The sequence below is a fragment of the Mus pahari genome, chromosome 6, assembly GCF_900095145.1.
Source record: "Mus pahari chromosome 6, PAHARI_EIJ_v1.1, whole genome shotgun sequence".
Lineage (NCBI taxonomy): Eukaryota > Metazoa > Chordata > Mammalia > Rodentia > Muridae > Mus > Mus pahari.
In genome coordinates this window covers 80,361,316-80,376,534 of record NC_034595.1, presented here as the reverse complement: position 1 = coordinate 80,376,534, position 15,219 = coordinate 80,361,316, and the positions used below count along the sequence as shown (strand labels likewise).

At 40.7% G+C, this 15,219-nt stretch overlaps 2 protein-coding genes across 3 annotated transcripts in view; one reads left to right on the top strand and one right to left on the bottom strand.

Moving 5' to 3' along the window:
- Rbbp4 (RB binding protein 4, chromatin remodeling factor) overlaps positions 1-11,793 on the top strand; it is a 21,966-nt gene extending 10,173 nt beyond the window's left edge. The window contains exons 4-12 of the mRNA XM_021200352.2: positions 3,545-3,718; positions 3,943-4,058; positions 4,172-4,332; positions 4,433-4,559; positions 5,868-5,945; positions 7,569-7,645; positions 7,881-7,938; positions 8,043-8,153; positions 11,149-11,793. Of these exons, the coding sequence (XP_021056011.1) occupies positions 3,545-3,718; positions 3,943-4,058; positions 4,172-4,332; positions 4,433-4,559; positions 5,868-5,945; positions 7,569-7,645; positions 7,881-7,938; positions 8,043-8,153; positions 11,149-11,214 (968 nt within the window). The 3' untranslated portion in view covers positions 11,215-11,793. The remainder of the gene's footprint in view (positions 1-3,544; positions 3,719-3,942; positions 4,059-4,171; positions 4,333-4,432; positions 4,560-5,867; positions 5,946-7,568; positions 7,646-7,880; positions 7,939-8,042; positions 8,154-11,148) is intronic.
- The window catches only part of Sync (syncoilin, intermediate filament protein), an 18,205-nt gene continuing 14,473 nt past the window's right edge, over positions 11,488-15,219 (bottom strand). The window contains exons 3-5 of one of the 2 annotated variants that reach the window (XM_021200344.2): positions 14,847-14,971; positions 14,609-14,685; positions 11,488-13,255 (exon numbers count right to left, since the gene is read on the bottom strand). In XM_021200344.2, the coding sequence (XP_021056003.1) occupies positions 13,245-13,255; positions 14,609-14,685; positions 14,847-14,971 (213 nt within the window). In that variant the 3' untranslated portion in view covers positions 11,488-13,244. The remainder of the gene's footprint in view (positions 13,256-14,608; positions 14,686-14,846; positions 14,972-15,219) is intronic. The other variant, XM_021200345.2, reaches the window with a different exon arrangement.

The following is a 15,219-nucleotide window of genomic DNA, read 5'->3' as shown; positions in this document are numbered from 1 at the left end:
CACTTGGTAGACCAGGCTGGCCTCGAACTCAGAAATCCGCCTGCCTCTGCCTCCCGAGTGCTGGGATTAAAGGCCTGCGCCACCAGGCCCGGCTTTTACTTGGTTTTGAATATGCTCTCATGTAACCTAGGCTGGCTTAAACTTGGAATCATCATCCTTGCTTTGCCTTTGAAGTTCTGGGAGGGATTAAGCTAGCAAACCTGGCTTCTGTTATTGTTTAAAAACTGTACAGTTATAAATTATTAACTTTTCCTCTAATGTTCTCCAACTTTTTTGTCATTCTTTGAAATGTTTTCTTGTCCCAAAGAGCTCAAAATAATTTTTTTTTTTTTTAAATACTTGAACTGATAAAACTTTGGTCTCTCTGTTTATTTTGCTGGTGTGTTCATGATTAGAATTTTAGTCCTGTTCCTTGAATGTTTATCTTGCTTTGGGGAGTTGGGGGTCAGAATGCTCTCTACCACTTGAGCTGCTTCCTTTGGCTACAGTTTTGTTTGGTGTATTGGTGTAGGTGTGTGCCAGATGGGGAAGGATTATCATACACTAAAGGCAGTTGTGGTCTGCATATTGAGTCCCTGAGTGAACTTCTCAAAAGGGCTTCTCTGTCCAGCCCCCCCCCCCCAAAAAAAGAAGCAGTAATATGAATAACAGCTGTGGATTTTTTAATTTGATTATCACAATACCCCAGTGTTACATGCATTATTTTTTTCTCTCCATTAAAGTAATACTTTACAGATCAGAGAATAGGCTTGGTATTTAAAAGGTGTGAGGGAGTGGTGTCTTGGTTGATCTCATCAGCGATGGGCACAGTTATATCTAAATGAATGTCTAAGTCTTTGAGTGCTGGGTTCTATCTCAGTGGTAGAATTTACTAGTCTTGGATCTGTAAGACCCTGGCCTGTATGCCTAGCACCACAGACACAAAAAGAAAGTGTTCTGAGAGATTATTAGGGAAGTAATTTCCTACCTAAAAGATGAACTACATTATAAAAATTCATTGATTGATTGTGGGAAAATGATTTGATTATTTGGTTTGTGCTGTTAAAACATATTCTTTGAGATTCCACTAAATTTATGACCTAGGAAAGTGACTCATTAGAAATCAGAGTGACAGAACCTTGTGTGTGAATAATATTTAGAATGGTGGTGCACATGTTCTGTCTGGGGTATTAGAAATGTTCAGAGAGTTCTTCGTTGCTGTTGTTTTTGTTTTATTTTTGTTGTTTTGTTTGTTTTTAGTTGGTCTCTTTGTGCTCTAGGCTGGCCTGAAACTCCCTTAAGTAATCAAGGCTTATGATAAACTTGTGATAATCAAATTAACCTTCACTTCACTTTTTTTTTTTTTTTTTAAGGGTTGCTTTTGTTGTTACTACTAATGTATATGGGTGTTTTCTCAGCATGTTTGTCAGTGCACCATATGTGTGCCTACTGCCTGTGGAGGCTAGAAAAAGGTATCAGATCCCTTGGAAATGAAGTTAGAGGTGGTTATGGGCCACCATGTGGGTGCTGAGTATCAAAACCTGGTTGCTCTTGAAAAGCAGCTATTGCTCTTGACCAGCGAGTCATCTCCAGCCCATTGGAATGTTTCATTGTGATTTGAATAGTGCTTCTGGTATTCACTGAGATCTGTTCCATTCTGTTCTGTGTTGTGCTTTAGTTTAGTTTGAATGGTGTTTTGCCTTTAAATGTAGGTTTTTTGTTTTTTTTTAAAAAAAAAATAGAAAGAATTTCTTTTTACTTTCAGTGAGCTTTTTGTTACTATTTTAGACCTTTCCTGTTTTGAATGTCCCTTTCACATACCTACTTTATTTATAGTGGCAATCTATAATTTTAAGTAGGTGTGGCTTGTGGTGATGGTTGCTAATGGCTTGGTGATGATATGTTTGTCTAGCATATGTGTGGCCTTAGGTTCAGTCTGCAAAAAAGAAAAAAAAAGACACATCAAAAAACTCAACCTGAGAGCTACATGAGGTAGCATATGCCTTGTCATCTCATTGCTTGGAAGGCAGGAGAACCTTGAACTGAAACAAGCAGGGCTATTGAGACATGGGCAGGCAGTCTTCAAAACAAAATCATCTTTTTAAATTCTCTAAGCTGAGTTCCTGCTACTGTATTTTATGTATATGCCCCAAACAGAAATCATGCATTATATGATTTAATTGGTATTGATTTTCACCTGTATATATCACACTTTAATACTTAAACTTTTTAGAAGGTCAGAGTTGTGTGCTTATTACCATGTGCTTTAACTGAAAATTTCTTGATCACTTACTTATTTTCTGTTTTTACATACCTGTATGGGTGTTGGTGTTTTATGGAGGTCAGAGGCAACTTTACCTTCTACCTTGTTACGGCAGTGTGTTGGCTGTTCTGGAGCTGCAGGGGATGCTCCAGGCTGGCTGGCTCAAGAAGAGCCGCCTTTCCTAGTTCTGTGTTAGATCTTGCATGTTGTAGAGTCCAGGGACTGTGAAGATCTAGTGTACTTTTTTTTTTTCTCCTCCTTTTAGAGTCCTTTCAAAGATAGGGTATCACAGCCTTTCTCTCCTTCCCCCACTAACTCTTCCAACCCACCCCAGCTGGCCAACTGGCTGGCTGGTCTAAAACTCAAAAGATCTGCCTGCCTCTGCCACCCTAGTGCCAGGATTAAAGATGTGTTGCATGGTGTGTATACTACAGGCAAAAATAGATAAATATGGTGGGTTAAGTCTTTGAGTACTTGGGGAGGCAGAGATAGTAGGTAGGTAGATCACTGTGTGTTTGCGGCCAGTCTGATCTATACAGCAAGCTAGCCATGTCTACAGTGAAACCTTGTCTCAAAATAAATGAATGTATAATCATTTTGAGGCTGTAGATTACCTAATAGGCCAACAGTGTTCTGCACCTACACCTTTCCCTCTGAAAATAATTTTTGTTCTTTAATTAGCAGCACTTCTCTAATAATATAGGTATTTATCTGTAATCCCAACATCAGAGGTGGAGATAGAATCAAGGTCATTCTTGATTACCTAATTTTATATGTTTGAGTACACTGTAGCTATCTTCAGACACACCAGAAGAGGGCATTGGATCCCATTACAGATGGTTGTGAGCCACTGTGTAGTTACTGGGAATTGAACTCAGGACCTCTAGAAGAGCAGTCAGTGCTCTTAACTGCCGAGCCATCACTTTAGCCTTCAAGTAACATTTGAATAGTGGTGTTACTGACAGGACATTTTCCTTTTTTGTTTTTCAGACATGGTTTCTCTGTGTTGTCCTCAAACTTTTCTCTGTGGACCAGGGTGGCCTCTAACTCAGATCCACCTACCTCTGCCTCCTAAGTGTCAGGATTAAAAGTGTGCATTACCACACCTGACTTCACTCATGCAGTCATAATTTCATTTAATAATGTATGTAGTACTTATTACTAGTCTATATTTACAAATGTATGGAAGTTCTTTAGTTCTGTAAATGCCTAGGTACGGTCTTCTGAATGTACTACTTGGTTGCTTATTAAGTACTTTGTGTTTTTATATATATATATATATATATATATATATATACACAGAATTTGGAGGTTTTGGTTCTGTCAGTGGGAAAATTGAAATAGAAATCAAGATCAACCATGAAGGAGAAGTAAACAGGGCCCGGTACATGCCTCAGAACCCTTGCATCATTGCAACAAAGACTCCATCCAGTGATGTTCTTGTTTTTGACTACACAAAGCACCCTTCTAAACCAGGTACCTTCTACTTTTTAATCAGTTTATTTATATTGACATGTGCGGGTATTATACTTTTCAAGTGAAATAATGCTTTTGTGTAGAAGAAAATCATGATTGCACAGCTTTAGTGTTATATACCTAGTAATGGGTCTGTGTTTTGTATGATATATGTTTGTGACATTTTGCTTAATAAACCCAGAGAGACAGTGGATGGTCTACTCATGATAGGTGTTACTTTGTAGACCCTTCTGGAGAATGCAACCCAGATTTGCGTCTCCGCGGACATCAGAAGGAAGGTTATGGGCTTTCTTGGAATCCAAATCTCAGTGGGCACTTACTTAGTGCTTCCGATGACCATGTACGTATCCTTGCAGTTTTGGAGCAAATCTGGGATTGCTACCAATTGGTTTCTTTTTTGGGATATGTGGGGAAGTGAGAATCTTTTATATAATGGTTAATTTTACATTTAAGACCATCTGCCTGTGGGACATCAGTGCAGTTCCAAAAGAAGGAAAGGTGGTGGATGCAAAGACCATCTTCACAGGGCATACAGCAGTAGTGGAGGACGTGTCCTGGCATCTGCTCCACGAGTCTCTGTTTGGGTCAGTTGCTGATGACCAAAAGCTTATGATGTGAGTGGAACCCATTGTTTATTCCTAATACAATATTTCCAGAGTTTTGTGTTACTCACAGTGTCAAGTTTCTTCTTCTGTTTTTTCTTTTTGAATTAAGTTGGGACACTCGTTCAAACAATACTTCTAAACCAAGCCACTCGGTTGATGCTCACACAGCTGAAGTGAATTGCTTATCTTTCAATCCTTATAGTGAGTTCATTCTTGCCACAGGATCAGCCGATAAGGTAAGTTTGCCTCATTTGGGTTTCGTTTTGTTGGGTTTTGTTGTTGTTTTGTTGTTGTTTTCAAGACAGGGTTTCTCTGTATAGCTCTGGTTGTCCTGGAACTCACTTTGTAGACCAGGCCGGCCTCGAACTCAGAAATCCGCCTGCCTCTGCCTCCCGAGTGCTGGGATTAAAGGCGTGCACCACCACGTCCAGCTTGGATTTTTTTGATTTTTTTTTTTTTAAGATTTATTTATTTATTATATGTAAATACACTGTAGCTGTCTTCAGACACCCCAGAAGAGGGCATCAGATCTCATTATATATATATATATATATAGATGGTTGTGAGCGACCATGTGGTTGCTGGGATTTGAACTCGGGACCTGCAGAAGAGTAGTCAGTGTTCTTAATCACTGAGCCATCTCACCAGCCCTTGTTTGGATTTTTGTTTTGTTTTGTTTTGTTTGTTTTTGTTTTGTTTTTGAGACAGGGTTTCTCTGTGTAGCCCTGGCTGTCCTGGAACTCACTTTGTAGACCAGGCTGGCATTGAACTCCGACATCCGCCTGCCTCTGCCTCCCGTGTGCTGGGATTAAAGGCGTGCACCACCACGCCTGGCGTTTGGATTTTTTTGTTGTGTGAGGTTTTTAAATTGTTGTGGGTATTGGTATTTTCACTTATGTATGTCTTGAGCATGCTGCCTGGTTCCTGTTGAGGTCAGATCTCCTGGGATTTACAAATATTTGTGAGCCACCAAGTAGGTGCTGAGTTAATGTTTTAGTTTAGTTAAAGATTTTCTTGTCTTTTCTTGTAAATTTTTAAAAAGTGCTTATTATTATATTGGCAGATGCCTCGGTAAGCAAAGGCACTGACTGGAGCCTGAAGATGTAAATCTAAATTCAGTCCCCAAGGCCCAAATGACTAAAGGAGATTGCCAACTCTACTCCTGCAAGTTGGCCTCTGATCTTTGCGTGGTTTTTGTGGCACATGTGTGTATACACTGTGTAGATAAAATATAAGAGGGGCATAGACTGTAGATCAGGGTTTTAAATAAAAATATATAGTAAATGAATATCATTTTTAACTTAAAATTTTTAAAATTACATTTATCTACTTGGCAGGGGTGGAGTGACATATGTCATGACACCTGAAGAGGTCAAAGGACAACTCTCCAGAGTCTGTTCTCTTCTTTCACTATTTAGGTTCTAGAATCAAACTCATTTTATCAGACTTATCAGCAAGCACCCTTAGCCACTGAACCATCTTGTTACCTTAGGGTGTTATTATTTCATAAATTAATACTAATTTATTTTTATTTTTGTACATAGACTGTTGCCTTGTGGGATCTGAGAAATCTGAAACTCAAGTTGCACTCCTTTGAATCCCATAAGGATGAAATATTCCAAGTAAGAGAAACCAATGTGCCTACCCCTCACTTCCCTTTCCTTTCTTTCATCTTTCTTTATCTACAGGAAATCTGCTCAAGTTAGTAGTACTTGAGAGCTGAGAAGAGTTCTTAAAAAGAATAAAAATCTTTACATCTGTTGGTTTCTTGGGATATTAAGAAACTAGTGCTGGATTATTGTACATGCCTATAATTCCAGCACTTGGAGAACTGGGGGAGGGAGGTACCTGTGTGTTCTTTTTCTTTTCTGGCTGTTTTGTTATTTTTGGTTTGTTTTTAAAGATAGGATTTTTCTGTGTATTCCTGACTGTCCTGGAAGTTACTTTATAGACGAGGCTGGTCTGGAACCCAGAGGTCTGCCTGCTAAGTGCTAGGATTAGAGGAGTGAACCTGCACTACTTGTCTCTTTGTTTTAAAATTATTTGGTGCGCGGTGGGAGTGGTGGTGCACACCTATCCCTCAGCTTGGAGGCAGAGGCAGGTGAACCAAAAAAAGAAAAATGCTGTCTCAAAATGTGTGTGTGTATGTGTGTGCGCGTGCGGGAGTGTTGCATTCTAGGAATTGAACACTGGTCTTCTAGAAGTTTGGCCAGTACTCTGAGCCATATCTCCAGCCCCACCTTTTTTTTGAGATAACTTTACTATTTTAGCCATTGCTACTTAGACTCCTGTATGCCCCCTTTTTCATAGGAGTCCCTCTGACTCAATTGTCTGCTGTTTTAAAACGCATGCTCTAAGGCATTGTGGTGACTACTTTGCAGCCTTTTCTCTCAAGCGTGAATTTGATAGTGAAGACAGTCTTGATAATGCAGTCCTCTAATCCCAACACAGAGGAAGCTAACCAAATAGTCACAAGTAGTTCATCCTGAGCTATCTAGGAAGAGACTCCACAGTCATCAAGACTGCTAATCCCAGCATGCAGAAAGAGGAGGCATCCTCATCTAAATAGACTTGAGTATTGGAGATATTTTGTCTTTGTCTCGACTCCTTCAGCTTTGTGGTGGTGTTGCTTGAAAGAATAACTAAATTCTTCCCTAATCCATTAGTCAGTAATACCTTTCTTGTGCCATGAACCAGCATTTTCTTAATAAATAACAACACAGTTTGTGATTGCTTTTTGTATCTTTTATAGCTAACATGATTATAAAGAATCTCGGAGGAGAAAGGTAGATGTAGCCTATCCTATATTATGTGGTACATAATGAGCAGTAGAGAAAATAAGAGATTTATGCCACCTGTCAATATTTTAGTTTTATTTGTCAGAAATGAACTTCTTTTGGCTAAAAGCTGGATTAGGTATAAATAATTTGTCAGGGAGAGGAAGAGACTAAGGTTTTAGAGGAGTAAGTTGAAGCTAGCTGTGGTGACATATGTTTCAGTGTGTGAGGTTAAGGCAAGAGGCACAGCAGTTTGAAGCCAGTTTGAGCTGTATGCTCTGTGGCCCTATTGAGCCACACTGTGGGACAAAGTATAAAATGCAGCAGGTGCTGATATTCTATCTTTAGTAATGAGTTCTTTTCATGTAAGAAGTACCTGTCAGCTTTAACCGTATTCTCTGTTTTATTAACGAGGTTTCATAAGGTATCTCTTCTATTCTCTTAAGTTTTTCTTCACTCTGGGTATAGGTTCAGTGGTCACCTCACAATGAGACGATCTTAGCTTCCAGTGGTACTGATCGTAGGCTGAATGTCTGGGATCTAAGGTGAGTTTTATGTTAGTTACCCTAGCCCTGAAGTTATTTGGGTGGGAGTGTTTTGGGAACAGCTGTCCTGGAATTCCCTCTGTAGACCAGGCTGGCTTCAAACTCAAAAAGATTTTCCTGCCTCTGCTTTTGAATGCCACCAAGCTTAGCAAAGTTACTGTCTTTACATTTCTCAAAGACAGGTACTAAGTGTAATGTTTTCTGACTTTTTTTTTATTTTTATTTTTTTTTTAAGTAAAATTGGAGAAGAACAGTCCCCAGAAGATGCAGAGGATGGCCCACCAGAATTGTTGGTATGTTACAAGTCAGATACTTTGGGATCTTCAGTGTTTTAAATAATGAGTGGGCTGTGGTTTAATGTGGTCTGTATTTAATGTCTTTGTTTTGGTCCTTCCAGTTTATTCATGGTGGTCACACTGCCAAGATATCTGACTTCTCCTGGAATCCCAATGAACCTTGGGTGATTTGTTCTGTATCAGAAGACAATATCATGCAAGTGTGGCAGATGGTAAGTGGTTTGTTTATTTTATTTACTTAAGGGAAACTGGGTCTATGAGAACTAGGTCTATGAAACATTATTTCTTTCATACCTATGTATGCATATATGATGATCGAGGTATACAAACATTTACATACTTTGTGGATGCAGCTGTCATCTGTGTTCAGATTTTCTTTCGATGTGGCTTCAATATTTGTCATTTCCCTTTTTTTTTTTTTTTTTTTTTTTTCTTTCAATCAGGCTTCTCTGTGTAGCCCTGGCTGTCCTGGAACTCACTCTGTAGAACAGAGTGGCCTAGAACTCAGAAATCTGCCTGCCTCTGCCTCCCGAGTGCTGGGATTAAAGATGTGCGCCACCACTGCTGTAAGTTAAATTTTACCTTAAAATGTAAGATTAGTTTAAAGATTTCACAACATAGCCATTTTTATTACATAGACCAAGCCAATCTAGCTTATGGAAAAGAAGCACAGAAAATAATAAATTTTAAATGTACAATAGTTATTTTGATTACTACAAACTGGTTTTATGTCCTGTATTGCCTGTGGCTTTTTTTTTTTTTTTTTTTTTTAAGGGGGGGTATGAATGAATATGGGAATGAGAGAGAATGAGAGAATATGCATGTGGCGATTGTGAATGCGCACAGGCCGCAGCATGCTGGTGTCAGAGGAGGATTCTTTGGAGCTGGAGTTACAGGCAGTTGTGAGCCATCTGACATGAGTGCTGGGAGCTGAACTCTGGTCCTTTAGAAGAGCAACAAGCACTCTTAACCACTGGGACATTTCTCTAACCTTGATACATTTTTGGGGGGGGGGGGCTGTTCTGAGACAGGGTTTCTCTGTAGCCCTGGCTGTCCTGGAACTCACTCTGTAGACCAGGCTGGCCTCGAACTCAGAAATCCGCCTGTCTCTGCCTCCCGAGTGCTGGGATTAAAGGCATGGCCACCATGCCCGGCTGATACATTATATTTTAAAACAGCTTTGTTCCTTGTCACGCACCTGTCTAAAATTATATGCAGTGCTAGTTCTGAAAATGTGGTGGTGCGAGGCATGGTGGTATATAGTTTGAGTCCCGGAACTCAGGTATCTCTGTGGTTCTAAACCAGCTGGTGTTCTACATACTAAATTCCAAGAAAGCTGGGCCTGTGTAGAGACCCTGTCTCAAAACAAAACAAAACAAAAGCCAGAAAAGGCCGGGCAGTGGTGGTACACACCTTTCGTCCCAGTAACACCCGGGAAGCAGAGGCATTTGCAATCTCTGGGTTTCACAGAGAAACCCTGTCTCAGAGAAAGAGAAAAGTTTAAGGGGTGAACTCGATTCTAGGCTCACTGCTCCATTGTGGGTTATATCTGTATAAGAGGGAGTACATGCTTAGGCTGTGTCCTATTATTGGCATAGAACTGCCAAGAAAGCAATGGAATTCCCAGCTCAGTTTGTCCTGTTTGTGATGATGATGCTCCCTTGTGGTCGTGCTGAGATCTGTTAATAAGGCAATTCTGGTGGAATCCTAAATAGCCTTGCAGTTGGGCTTAGTCAGCAGAATTGCAACCAAACATTTGAACTCTCAGCCTCCCCAGTGGGAAAGGGAGAAGTCTGAGCATCTAGAGTTCTGTGTTCACACTGATGTGCTTGGAAAGCAGCGAGTGGTCTCTGTCTGCTCCCTGTTGTAGTTATCTCTTCATTTGGTCCCTTAGTTATATCCCAATGTAATAAGCAGGTGTGTGTATGGTAGCTCTTTATTCCTAGTTCTTGGGGAAACTGAACCAAGGGTGATTTGTACATGCACAATACATAAATGTCAAAATCTCTTGTTCTGTGGAATTGTGCAAGACCTCCAAATTTTATAGCAATGATGGATAGAAATGACAAGATAATTCTATAGATTGGAGCTTGCAGTGACCCTCTGAGATGGTATCTGTTAAGTCTATTGGTGAGTACTGACATAAAATACTATCCCCTCCCCCTATTTATTTAGTTCTGGTTCTGTTTTGCTGTTGTTGGGGGAGGGGTTTTGAGACAGTTTTCCTGTGTAGCCCAGGCCGGCCTCAGACTCAGAGATACCTGCCACTGCCTCTGCCTCTGGAGTGCTGGTGTTAAGGCATGTGCCACCACCACATGGCTTGGTTTTAGCCTTATATATTCATTGTCTCTTTAGCCAGACCACATAAGATTGTCTCATCTTCTGCAACACCCAGTGTGATAAACTTACAGATAGTAGCTGCTAAGAATACATTTTGGCCAGGTGGTTTGGGTATTTAAGATTAATCTGTTTCATCACATTGTAGAGGTAGGGGTTAGTTTATATAAAAGTGGTTTTTTCAAAAGATTTAAAAATTGAGGTTTAGGCCAGGCAGTGGTGCCATGTGCCTTTAATCCCAGCATTTGGGAGGCAGAGGCAGGCAGATTTCTGAGTTCAAGGCCAGCCTGGTCTACAGAGTGAATTCCAGAACAGCCAGGGCCATACAGACAAACTCTGTCTCAAAAACCCCTCCCCCCAAAAAAATAAAAATAAAAAATTTTTTTTAAAAATTGAGGTTTGGATAAAAGGCTTTAATCTTACATTCAGTGAGTTTTATCATGCTCCAGAATTGCACATCACAAAAATTTAAAAAAAACACTTCTATCTTCCAAAAAGAAACTCTTTGTTCATAAACATCACTTTCTGTGGATTCCATAGAGACATTTATGGTTTTTATTTTAGCAATTAACAATAATACATCTGGTTAAAGGGCTTGGGAATGATGATCATCCGTACTTACGTGAAAGTGCCCCATACAGGGGCTGTGGCCTCTCGTGTTCTTACTGACACACTGTACCAATTTATGATTCATACTGTTTGCTTGTTGTAGCTGTTTTTATTCAACAGTAGTTATTAAGAAGTTAGAAATGTATGGCCGTCCTTGAAATGTTATCAGGCTCCTTGGCATAATATTTTATAAAAACTTGTCTTCATGCTAAATACCCCCTTATTTAGTTGTTTGTTTGTTTGTTTGTTTGTTTTTGGCAGGCGGAGAACATTTACAATGATGAAGACCCTGAAGGAAGTGTGGATCCAGAGGGACAAGGATCCTAGACATTTCTGCACCTATGATTCTAGATTCTCCTTGTTTTCCTCTGAACCCCGAGATGGATTTAACATTGGTTTGAGGCAGACTTTGTTCAGCTACCCAGCTACAATATGTGCCACCAACCATGCTACAAGCCCAAACCACGGGTGTTTTCTAAATCTTAACTGGGTCACTGGGGGTTTAAGTCAGCAAAGCCTCGTTGGTGGCTCCAATTGTGGCTGGGTAGCTGAACAAAGTCTGTTTTTTGTTGTGTGTGGTTTTTCCTTTCTTCCTTTCTTTTTCTTTCCTTTTTTCTTTCTTCTTTTTTTTAAACTTGGGACCACCAAGTTGTAAAGATGTATGTTTTTACCTGGCAGTTGTGCCACTGGTGAACTGTCAAGTTGAGAAAGAGTGGATTGCTAGTTTGTGTTTGTTTTTAAGATTAAATTAATCCTTGATAAAAGTTGCTTTTTTAGGGGTTAGTCTTTGACCACTATAGTTTTATGCCATCTCCATTTTGGTTGATCTGTCTCACCATCAGGCCTGTTACTCTCCATGACTAACTGTGTAAGTGCTTATAATGGAATAAATTGCTTTTCTATATAGCCCCATGCTGGTGGGTTTTATTTAGTATCCATCAGACAACAGTCTCTGGCTTCTGGAAGAGTTAGTTCGGGTGACAGTTGTTTTCCTTGGTTTTGACTATCAAGATTGGAATAAACATAACAGACCCATAACCATAGATAAAAGAGAGCTTTACTCCAGTCAGGGAAATTGAAGGCATTACTGAATAGAGTACACAAACTAGCCTTGGTAAAATTACATATTCTTGAAGTCTTCTCTAGAGAGCTACATAGGTTTCCAAGAATCTCAAAGGCAGTGTGATAGACAACTTAAGGCAGAGTTTAAATTTAAAAGACACTTGAACCTTACAGAGAGCTTGTATCTGACAGATGATTTTCATTGGAACCCCTACTTTTAAAGTATAGAATTAAGAGTCGGTGCCTTTATTACCACTTAGTGATTGATAACTGGAGAGAAAAAAAATTAACTGCTTTTGCTTGGACTGACTAGATGATTCTCACCTCCAAAACCATTTATGGTCTTTGAGACAGCTTGAATAATGCAGGTTATCAAGCTGGATATGGTGGTGCACACTTTTAATCCTAGCTCTTGTAGAGTTCTGTGAGTTTGAGTCCTTTCTCTGATGTCCAGGACAGGAGGGGTGGGGCATGTCTTGGGTCATGCTTGACGGTGCACATCTGTAGTCTCAGCAGTTGGGAGGTAGAAGCAAGATCATAAGTTCAAGGTCATCCTGATCCACGTAAGTTAGAAACCAGCCTAGACTATTTGAGACCTGGCCTCAAAAAATAAGCCTGTCATTCCTTTAATCCCAGCATTGCAGAGGTAGAGGCAGGCAGATCTCTGAGTTCAGGACCAACATTGTCTAAAAAGTGAGTTCTAGGCCACTTGGAGCTATATATAAGTGGGGTCTTGTGGTGGTGATTTTTTTTTTTTTTTTTTTTTTAAATTTGACACTATTTTAAGAGTAAATTATTTGAGTGTAGACTTGAAGGGGAAGATAGCTTTGTGAGCGGAGTCATTTAAAAATGTAATACCTGTAGCACAAAAGAATTTGTTTTGGATCCATATAGCAGAAATTGGCTGCCCTTTGACCCCAACATTTTCCCTCAGACGTTCTTGGTTTGGGTCAGCACAAAGCAATCCATAACGTTCTTCATGATAGATAGTTCAGGGTGTGGTGATACATCCATTACTCGGGGTTCTGCTGGAAGGTAAGAGGCTCTTTTTCCCCTTCCATAGTACACTGACATCAGAACCAGCAGCCTACAAAACAGAATCCAAATACAAGCTGACTGGGACTCTGCTTCCAGCCAACCTACAGTCTTTTTAGGCAAAACAGCCAGTGTTTGTAGTTTGACAGGGTGAATTGCTTGCCAGTGCTGGTACTCTATCTGTTCGGGGAAAGTCCATCCCTAGTGATCCTTTGATAAATGTTTTCTTGTTTCTGGGCTACAGGTCCGACCATATATTTCTAAACAGTCCCTGTAAGATTGAAAGAAATACAGTTAAGTTTGTACTTTCTACAATCTGAAATACAGATTTTGTAACAGTGAACTTAAAGGTTTTCTTAGAACAATGTGGTTTTGGTTGATCTCATTATCATTATCCAGCTTTGACTGGACTAAAGTTGACTGTGTAGAAGTTTGGCCTTTAACTCCCAGAGACCCACTTGCCTCCTGAGTGTTGATTAAAGTCATGTGCCACCACCTGCCTACAACATACTTTCATGGGACCAGGAATGACATTCCAGTAGCAGATACTTAAGTGGCTCTTGTTTACAAAACTGAATAATGACAATGAGGCGAAGGAGTCAAGCAGGCAGATATGGTGACATACAGTTAGAGTTAAAGCTTTTGAATTTATGATGCTCCTGCCTCAGCTTCCTAAGTGGACATGTGTGGTTTGGTTGAAAGATACTAGGCTCTGAATCGTCCCAAATAATGGATCCACAGCCTTTGTGTTTATTATGCAAGAAAATGGGGACAGGAGAGATGGCTCAGGAGTTAAGAGGACTTCAGTTTAGTTCCCTGTACTCACAGACCCACACTGACACAGGGGAATGAACAGGCTTGTTCATTGGTTTATACATTGACTAAGCAGTACATTTGGGCTCTATATCCTCTTTTTTTTTTTTTTTCTAATGAATAATTTAGCCCTCTTGCTGACCTCTTATCATTCTGAAGTTGGTGATAGGGTTGCCTTTTGATCTTTACCAAGGGAACTTGAGTGCCAGTGTTGGGGGAAGTGTGTATGTAGAACCTGGATTTTGGGTGTTTAAAATATTTGATGGGGCTGGCGAGATGGCTCAGTAGTTAAGAGCACTGAGTGCTCTTCTGGAGATCCTGAGTTCAATTCCCAGCAACCACATGGTGGCTCACAACCATCTGTAATGAGGATCCATATACATAAGATAAATAAACCTTCTGTTTGAATGTTTTGCTTGCATGTGAGTATGTGTATCACGTTTGGAGTCTGCAAAGGCCAGGAGGAAGCATCTGATGATTTAGAGCTGGAGTTGTGAGGTGCTGTGCGGGCTCTTGAGAGTCGCTTCTGTATCCTCAGCAAGTGTTCCTCACCACTGAGCCATGACCAGCCAGTAGATGGTGTATCTATAATTTAAAAGTTCTTAACTGGGCAGAGGTAGCTCAATCCTTTAATCCCCACCCTCCAGAGACAGGCAGTGTCTTGAGTGCAAGGCCGGCCTCTAACTACTCAAGAGTTGGGAGAGATGGACCCCAAGCCAGGCTAACAGTAAGACCTCCAGAGTCAGGCATTAGTGTTGTTAGGGAAGCAGTAAGGACGAACACACAGCACTCATGTACCCACAAAGATCACCTGGGGGTTGTGCCTCCACTCCACCTGCCTGAGCAGTGGGTGCCTCAGCCTGTTCCAGACTCTTGGGTAGCATAGCCCTTTAAAAAGAGAGAGCTGTTTGCCATCTGTTCATGGGTCAGCACAATTTGAAAGTCGTTTTATCCAAAGGATTTGTTTTCTTTAAGTGAACTTTCCCTGGACCCTCCCACCATCCTCTCAGTTTTAGACTTAAGAGACTTGAGAAGCAGAGAGCACTGACTTGTATGTGGAAAGCTCTTCAGCAAGGCTCATCCTCAGCCGCTCCATCTCCTTGTTCTTCTGCTGCTGAGCTTGCACCCCACTGCGTAACTGCCGCTGTCTCTCCTCCATCTCCTCCAGCTGCTCCTGCACGGGATGGCCAAACATTTGTGAGCCAGACGACAAGCACCTGACATCTGCTAATAGTGCTTGCATGTTGCACTTCGTGTTAGCATTTGGTTTCCTGGAACACTTGTGTGTAGGCCATGCTGGCCTCCAACTCTGATCTGCCCCCTCTGCCTCCTCAGTACTGGGATTAAAAGCATACACCACTGCGCCCTCCCTGTATCATTGAATATTTATAGCACTGGCAACATGCACCTTTAATCCCAGCA